The sequence below is a fragment of the Panicum hallii genome, chromosome 3, assembly GCF_002211085.1.
Source record: "Panicum hallii strain FIL2 chromosome 3, PHallii_v3.1, whole genome shotgun sequence".
Taxonomy (NCBI): Eukaryota; Viridiplantae; Streptophyta; class Magnoliopsida; order Poales; family Poaceae; genus Panicum; species Panicum hallii.
The window spans coordinates 9,012,043-9,021,404 of NC_038044.1; the positions used below are offsets into that span (position 1 = coordinate 9,012,043).

At 50.8% G+C, this 9,362-nt stretch overlaps 1 protein-coding gene across 1 annotated transcript; it reads right to left on the bottom strand.

Annotated features, from left to right (window-relative positions):
• Positions 1 to 159: 159 nt before the first annotated feature.
• LOC112886494 (60S ribosomal protein L18a-like protein) lies at positions 160 to 2,671 on the bottom strand. The gene is made up of 5 exons (XM_025952403.1): positions 2,492 to 2,671; positions 1,100 to 1,267; positions 779 to 911; positions 590 to 707; positions 160 to 464 (listed from the first exon to the last, which is right to left on the bottom strand). Exons 2-5 carry the CDS (start codon positions 1,107 to 1,109, stop codon positions 372 to 374), a joined length of 354 nt encoding a protein of 117 aa, XP_025808188.1. The 5' UTR covers positions 1,110 to 1,267; positions 2,492 to 2,671; the 3' UTR covers positions 160 to 371.
• Positions 2,672 to 9,362: the final 6,691 nt, after the last annotated feature.

The window sequence follows — 9,362 nt, forward strand, 5'->3', positions numbered from 1 at the left end:
GAAAAGAAAAAGAAAAAAAAGAAGTGAAGCGATAGAGAGAATAAAAAAAATGAAGCACAAATTCCAGATTGGTCTGCTTATGTAATTTCACCCTGATTGGATACACGGTCTGAGTTCCGGTCAGGCAAGTTATCGGTACAAAAAAGTTCACAAGTTTCATGAAGAGAAGGAATTTCTGAACATATCTTCAGGTATGCCCACAAGTTCAGTAATATGTAATGTACACTCACAGGTAATACATGACATTGCAGATAATGTATCATGCTAATATGCAGTCCATCAATAAATGGACCAAAGAATGTAAAGAATATTTTTGTCAGTAGTTCGTCTGCCAAAGCTTTGTAATAGATATCTTGTACCTATCATTCAGGTCAACTCGCACAGCTATTCAAGAACCGTTTGTTTACACAACATATCAGCAGAACAGCGAGGGTTATAATAGTTGCAGCTGTAAAGATGACTGCCTGCACACACCAAACCAGAGGATGTGTAAGAAACAAAAATATGTCCTTCCACATGCCTAAATTTGAAGTTCCCTTATAGCTTAAAGACAGTTACTCAGACAATACATGGTTGTTCTGAAACTAACCAGGACAGCAGAAGCAGCGAGTCCAGGCCGCTCCCGAGGGTCCCTATTGTAGTACTTGCAGCAATAAAGAAGAGCTGCAACGTACCAAATAATAGGGCACAAGAAACCTAAAAGAAAACTGCAATAATAATATGTTCAATACAGCATGCAAGCCTGAAAAAGAGAAATTGGAGCTATACACTGACTCACCAAGACCAGCCTATTCCACAGCCAAAACAGGGGAGTCGTCTATCAAACATTGACAATCGTGGATTTTCTTCATCTCCAAGTAGGGTGTACTTCCCAAGGCACGCCTGGCAACGACAAAATTCATCTGACCTTCCTGTGAAATTCAGAAGAGTTAATGGTTAATGCAAGATGGTTCCAAGTGAAGATATCTTTGAAATACTCTTCGTTATACAGTCTGACCACACTTATTTTGAAATGACAGTGAGACTTCTAATGTCTAACCAACATGTTAATAGATATTGTACCCAGAACATGAGGGTATGTAAGGTATAAAAAAGTTACCTCCCCTCATAAAAACAAGGCACAACACCCAGGCTGCAACAGTATTATAGCAGCCTGTCAGAGGAACATCCGATGACTTTGAAGCCTTTCAGCATTTGCAGATATCTCACTACTGTTGTAATGGCTTAATGAAAGTTGGTGCTAAGAGCTAGTCATTTCAAGTAGCAGCTGCACAGATCAGACATGAGAAATTAGCATGAAAAATCTGATGGTTAACCTGCCAAGAGCAAAATTTTGTAGGAGAAAATGCATTTCAACAAATTAATATTTTAGTTAACTCAGTGTACAGAAACCATGATGCCGAACTGTTTTTTCTCAATTCAAAATCAAGCAGTACAGAAATCTTGAAGTTCCTTTTACCCTGCTGTCAGTTGTTTATCTTTGGCTTGAACATATAAGCACAAAAAGTGTGGATATCTTTTGTGTATACTTCTGAATGGAGGCCATGTGATCTTTGTGTAACTATTTATTGATAGGTTGGTGTTTGCTGTAGGCTTAGGTGATCATTGGCTGTAACTGCAATGGAATTGGGGCATTTAGATTAAATGCCCTATCCTTTAGATTTAAAAGTGCCATCTTTTCTATGATGAATAATATATAATGGATTTACCATCATCATACGAAAAGTTAATAGGTCAAACTAGTATCCAAATGCATTAGCCTATGCAAGAGGTTAGGCAGAAAAAGAGAACAGAGAAGCTAGAGCGCTACACAAGATGCAGCTGTATCTGTTACAAGCTTATGCTTTACAAGGAATGTTAGATTGAAATCAACCTGAACTCAAGGCTCTGGTGCTACTCTAACTGAAGTACATCTAAGGAAGTGCGGCTTGCGGGATACACTGACAATTACTCAAGAACAGGAGCTGAACCCATTGTTCCAGATCCAAAGATTCCAAACAACATATGATGAACCACAACAGTGGTCCCAGACCTCAAATTTCAGAGCCAGTCAGCTTCCTTGCCCTTGCCACCGCATTCTAAGATTGCATAAACACCAAGTTGTGATCGTGGGCCGAAACCAGAGCAATCTCTTTCCACCCCCTTTAGCTCGAAAACGAAGAGCGAAAACAAGAGTAGCAACAGCCAGCCAGCCACAGATTCACTGTCCAAAGGCTCTATCGCAGCTACGGTCAGCAATACCGTCGAACATGCAGCGCTCACAAGTCAACGCCCCGCCCCAACGGGGGACAGAGAACCCATCGCCCCACACTACCCTAGCCTCCGGAACCGCGCGGTCCCCAGATGATTCAGCAGTAGCTGCATTCCCAGTCGGAAGTCTAGCAATGCTCCCGCCCAAGAGAACCAAGGAATCGGCCTCGATTCCGCCAAAGCAAGGGGAACCTTGATACCGCCGAAACTGCGCGATCGAAAAGGGGTCGGAGAAACTTACGGCGGTCGGGTCGAAGCTCATGCGAGGAAGGAGGCCATGGAGTTTCCTCTGCTTGCTTCGAGCTTCGGTTGGCCCGGGTGGGTGGAGAGGGACGCGGGGCGTGGGGAACGAGCTGGGCAAGTCGTGGAGGCGGAGAGGTGGAGGGGGTGGTGCGCCGCCCGTCGGCCCGTGCCCCTTTGCCTGTCGGGTGGATTTTGGTTTCGGTACGTTACCGGGCGGGATGTCATGTGGCCACGTGAACGATCCAGATCTGAACCTTGGCCTCGCAAACAAAAAGGGATCTGAGAAGCTGCTTAGACCAGGGTAGCTGATGGAGATCAATTAATTTCTGAGGCCTAAATTTGAATATTAGTGTCAGTTTAGATGAACCATTCCCCATGCAGATAAAAGGAGATCGAGAGAGAAATAAACTAATTTCCTTTTCGATCGTCCCAGTTCCCTCCAATCCAACTAATTTTCACCTCCAATCGTTCCAATCCCCTTCGGTCTACGAGGAAATTGGATGTATCCAAACAAGCACTAACAGTTGGTTTAAACGAAAACACGTTTTCTATGCCGAGATAGAACTGTGGTTCAACTTGCACTGCCTTTATGGTCAAGAGTTCAAAATAAGACGGCCCTAGATAGTTTATCTTTGTCGTATGTTCTTGTGTTTGCCCCAGACGCGGTTGATGACGCTGTTTAGGCAGTCAGCTAGTTTAATGATCTAGGGCCTGTTTAGATCGGTGCGTAAAGGCAAAATTTTTTTGCGTTTACAGCGTTTTTGTCTTTACGCATCTAAACGGACCGGCGTATTTTTTTGGCATTTGGACCCTGTAAACGGAAAATTTTTTTGCGACGGAATCTTGCCAATTTGAAGTACTAAATGAAGTCTATTTACAAAACTTTTTGCACAGATGGGCTGTAAATCGCGAGACGAATCTAATGATGCTAATTAATCCATGATTAAGCAATAATTAGCGGATGGTTACTGTAGCATCACTGTTGCAAACATGGATTAAGTAGGCTCATTAGATTCGTCTCGCGATTTACAGCCCATCCATGCAAAAAGTTTTGTAAATAGACTTCATTTAGTACTTCAAATTGGCAAGATTTCTTCAAAAATTCTGCGTTTACGGCTTTTTTGCGTTTACGCCTTTTTTGCGTTTACAGCCGCTATTTTGCGTTTACACGTTTTTGCGTTTACATGGGATCTAAACAGGCCCCTAGAGGAAGTTAAAGGGAAAAAAAAGGATGAATACCTTGACTATGGAGCTAAACACGACGCAACCTGTCAGTTCTATATCTATACCATGTTGGCATGTTCGTACTTCGAACACTAGGCGTAGCATTTATTTTCCGTCAACACTTCGGCTAGGTACATTAAAAAAAGATGCTGGATTGCACATTGGAAATACCTGTGTAGCCTTGTACTTGAGCGTGTCACTTCGTAGAAGAACAAAACCAGTTCAGTCGATTTGACTGCAATTTGCTAGTCATCGTGGAAAACTAGAAGCTGGAATCTTTGTGATCAAGCCGCTGATTTTGTTTATTATTTGTCAGTTGATATGGTTTTTCGAGAAGCACAAAGAAGAACTGCAAATAGGAGACCAAGAAACAGTGTATCAAGTCATGTGTGCTGCGCATGGTATTCAAACAACCAAATCCTGCTTCTTCTTCTTCTTTTTTTACCTTAGGCCGTCGTTTCTGAACATAGTTTAATTTTGCCACTAGCTTTCATGCCACAGCTGGCATTATGAATGCAAAATATTCGATATTTCCTCAAGTAACATTGATGTATAATCGACGTTGTAGCTCATCGAATGTGGATTTTTTCTCTCTCGAATAGTTAGGTTTTTTTAGTAGGATTTCCTCGAGATAACCTTTTGCCGCTTCAGATTTGCACACAGTCTCTGGCTCTCTGTGTAACATTCCATGTTAAACCCTAGAAGGTTTAATTAACAAAAATCGTGGATTTCAAAATTTTTGTGTATGATCTTGATTTGAAGATGGTTGTTGGATTTTACTCGCTTAAAACTTTCCATTTTGCTATTTTAAACGTGTGGGATTTGAATTCGAATTGGCCAATCAAATTCAAATCCAAAGCTTACCCTTTAAACAATCCTAGCGGGCCACCAGCCCACCACCCACGCGACCAGAGCCCATCTGCCCTTCCTTTTTCTCTTCCTTTCCCCGCGCCTGAACCGGCCCAACGCCTGGCCCAGCCCACCGTCGCGACCCTTCTCGCCTCCGCCACGTCTCCCTTCGCCCGGGGCAGCTGACGGGCGGGCCCCACCCGTCAGCTTTCCCCTTCCTCCCGACGCCCGCGACCCCGCTCCTACTCCCGGCTCCCGCTCGCCTCCGCCGCGTCGCCCGCCTCGCGACAGGATAGCAAAACGGCCGCTTTTTCCCCGCGCCCGCGCTCGCCTGCGTCACCCCCGCGCGCTCCTGTCTCCGCTCCATGACAGGGCAACGCAACCGCCGCGCGCGCCCTTTTTCCCGACAGCCCACGCCGCGAGCCCGAAACCCTAACCCTAGCCGCTCGCCCGCGCCGTGATGCCGCCACGCGTCCCGGCACGGACGCCCAAAAGCCCCGGCGCCGCGCATAAGAGCCCAGCCGCTCCCAAACCCTAACCACCCGAGCCCCGTTCCCTTTCACCGCCGCCGCACCCGAGAGTGAGAGAGAGAAGGAGGAGGAGGAGGAGGAGCGCCCGAGGAGGACATCGCCGCCACGCCGGAGCGTCTTCACCAGGCCGGCGCCCCGATCGTCTACGTCGACGTTGCAGCTCATCCTGCACGGCATCGACCCACCTGCTCCGCCTCACCGCCGCGCCGACCGCTCTCCCCGTCAGCCCCACCGGTGAGCACAGTCGCCGCTGTATCCTCTTCTCTTCCCCGCTGCTGCCGGCGTGAGCCTAGCGCCGCCGATGAGCCCACCGTAGCCAGCCACAGGACCACCCCTCCCTCTGGGCCTTGGTGCCACTTTTGTGCAGGAGCACCGACGCGCCGCCGTCTCCCCGCTACCGCCGTCGCCCTATCGCCGCCGCGTCGTGCCGCGGGCCCGGGGTACCGGTGCCCCGCGCACGGCACGGCCACGCCGCGGCCCTGGGATGCCAGGCCCCGCGCGCGTGCATGCGCACCCGAGCCGTGCTGCCGCCCTTCTGCCTGGCCCTCGCCGTGCCTTGGTCCAGCCTCGTCGTGCACGCCCACCCCGCGACGCGACCGCGATGTCGCGTTCGCGTCGCGGCCATGTCACTGGGGCATTCCCTCGAGCACCCTCCGGGAGCTCGCACCGCACGCACCCTCGGGCGCCACACACACGCACACACGCACCTGCACCGCTGCACCAGATCCGGGCCGCCACACCAGATCCCGCGGACGCTGACGCCTGGGCCCATCCTGTCAGAGAAGAGAAGGGAGCGACGCCGCCGGCCCGCGAGGAGGAGAAGGCGAAGAGCCAGCCCAGCCAGAGGAGAAGGGGAAGGAGAGAGAAGGCCCAGCCCACGGAGGAAAGGAAGCCGGCCCGCGGAGGGATCCGAGCCGAGTCAGCCGCACGCCCAGTCAGCCCACCTGCCGAGCCGGCCTGCTGAGCCGCAGGCCGAGCTACCCCCGCGAGCCTAGCCGAGCTTAGTCGGGCCTCGAGCCGGCCCAACTTCCTTTGAGCCCAATAGAAAACCGAACCCTTTTTCCTTTTTACCTTACCCGGCCTGACCCGTGGGGCCCGTCTGTCAGCCTCGGGCTGAGGCTGACCGGTGGGGCCCGCTGACCGCAGCCCCCTTGACCGTTGACCGTTGACCGGTCAACGTTGACCGGTCAACGCTGACGTCAGCAGGGCCCACTGCTGACGTCATCATCCAGGACCCCCTCTGCTGACGTCATGCTGACGTCATGCTGACATCAGCATGCCATGTGGCACCCCCCTGGTGCTGCCACGTGTCCCTGTTTTCAGGCCTTCTTTTCTGAAAATCTTTTATTAATTTTAGAAATAGATTTTTCCTTAAAAAATTCATAATAAATTATCCGGACCTCCGAAAATTATGAAACCAGTTTCATAATTCTTCTGAAATCATGAGCCACCTGTTAGTGTAGGTATTGTGATGATTTGGATCTTATTTGCAACCTTTTGTGCACTTTTGCACTTTGGACCCTACTCTTACTCGTATTTACGAATAGGACTCGTCCGCGAGGAGCTGACCGACGACCAGGACTACCCGGAGGCTCAGGAGGACTTCGAAGAGACGCCAGGTTCACGCCCATCTACGAATTGAACTCCTATTAGGCATTTGCTTGTAGATATGCTATTGCTGTATGTGTATATATATATATATATATCGAGATAAACCTTCATGGCCTCTTTACGATCCATACTCCTTGTCAACCCATCTTAAATTGTTTATTATATGATATGCCTTGTAAATCCTTGAAAGTGTATGTGTGGGGTATGGATGGATAGTCTTGGCGTGTGTGAAGAGGTTCTCATCAGGAGTTGGTGATTAGGGCTTAGCCGGGAGTGGGCGACCCAACTCGATCGTGGATCGAGGGCTTGGGGTGTGTATCTTGGCACACCCTACGGAGTACCTGTGGCGGGTACAGTTTTGGCTATGTGTTTGAGGTGTTCGGGGCACCCGTTAAGGGTGCAATTGCGGACCACCGTGGTGGACACGCACTTGACGAAGATGCCCGCTCCGGCAGATAAGGACCGGGTGAGAGTAACCATGACTTGTGGGACTTTGTAAGCGTGCACACCACTTACCCATTATGAGGGTGGGCCCGGTCCGGTTATAGCAAGCGCGGTACCAAGCCGGTAGGAGGATCGAGTATCGGTGCAAGGGAAGGAGGTGCTGACCTCACGTTCCCCGAGACGCATGGGAGGCTTCACAGTCCCGGGGCGACCTCTCGCGGGAGGATGCGCCCAAGACCCGGGAAAGCCGGATGGTGCCGTGGCTCCTATTTCCATTTCGTAGACCGGTGTTTCGTATACTAGTCGGCTGATCTCCGGCTAGTGTCGATTCGAGTGGGTCCAGGTGTACAACCCCCGCAGGGTGAAAACTATACGTATAGCCGCGTCCTCGGTTATGGACATCCCTACTCCTCTGTTGCTCTTATTAGCTAGTGCTACTCATGATCTCTACCTCCCTCTAGAATATTGTCCTGCCAGGGGGCAGTTGAGATGCGAGGAGAGGGAGTCCTCGCATCGACTTGGTGGTGTTGGAAGGTGTGTGTGACCGGGAGTCCGGAATGCCGGAAGAGCCCGAGTCGGAACAGAAAGGAGAAGTGTATTCTTATATATATATTGCATGCATAGGAAAACCCCAGCTTTACCGTTTGAACTCTGTTACACCCGTAGTATAGACCACCTAAAGCTTGCATACGGATGGTGACGTGAACCTATCCCATTCCTTGGGGATAGCCTGGTACGATGCAGGATCCGACCCGGAATTCGACCCCAACGACGACGGATGGTACGACTGAGGCCCGAGCTTCGCTCAAGTCGCCTGTGGAGGTGGATCCCGAAGATGGAGGACGGCCGAAGACCTAGCTACCGCTATGCGCTTTCTGCTTGTTCGATTTAGCCGAAAGGCTTGTAATAAATTCCGTACTATAGATCCTCTGGATTTATGTAATAATTAAACCCGTGAATGACCTCTTATGAGTATGACTGTGATATTATGCCTGAAATGAGTTCTGTATGTGATAGCGCTTGATCCAGGGACTATCACGATGATACAGGGAGTCGGATTCCTCGATTCAGGAATCCGGTTCATTTCAGTTGGTATCAGAGCCATGCTTGACCGTAGCACGAGCCTTAGACATGGTCGGTAGACCTAGGGAAATCTATACGATTCTATCCACTTATTATAATACCTTGGACTATTTTCCGTCGACATCTTGACTCAGTTTACCTCCACTCTTGAGTTACTCTCTTCCCTACGCTGACTCAATTCTCACGTTCCTACGCAGGGTAGCAACCGCGATGGCAACTACGATGGAGAGCGTGACCCACGACCTCGAGCTGTACGAGGAGTACCACCAGAGAGGCGTCTTCAGGTGGTTCGAGCGTGTGGTGGAGCACATCGGCATCGACCTAGCCTACATCAAGCTTTCCGTGAAGTCGACCACCGCTCCCCCATACTACTCCAAGATGGCCACGCTCGTCGTCTTGCCCGACCCCGCAGTGCCCGCCTTCGAGGGCAAGATGATCCACAGCTTCGGCGTACTCACCGAGACCGCTGTCCAGTCAGCCGCTCGGAAGATGATGATGGAGCTGCTCGCCCAGTTCTGGCAGACCAAGTTCGCCGACTCCTCTTTCCGCCTGCTACCTCGGTCCGTCCTGCCCAATGAGGATCCCGAGGCCGTCTACCTGGAGATGTACTCTGCCCCGGTTCAGGAGACCGGAGGGGACCAGCCCATGATCCACACCACCGGCTCTTACCTCTACGACCTGGACTACCTGGCTGTGAACCTCTCCTCAGAGAGCGATCAGCTACACCTGGGCTTCTACGACAGTGTGAGGCACATCCACGTCCTGCAGCACGAGATTCAGGGGTGGAACCAGCTCTACACCACAGCCCAGAGAGAGGCCCGTCGCAACCAAAGGAACTACATGGAGGCGCAATTGATGCGTCAGACAGAGGCCCAGCTGAGGACGGCTGCCGAAGCCAAGCTACTCCAGACCGAGACCGAGCTCCAGAAGCTCCGGGAGGAGAAGGCCGAGTGGAAGCTCAAAGAGAAGGACTACCTCGACACCATCAGCAAGCTCAAGGACCGGGCCACCGACAGTGAGGCCGAGTGCCGCCAGCTGCAGACTCAGGTGGACGACCAGCAGGACTTCATGACCCTACACGGCTACTTCGAGGCCAAGGTAGAGGACCGAGTGAAGGAACTGGAGACC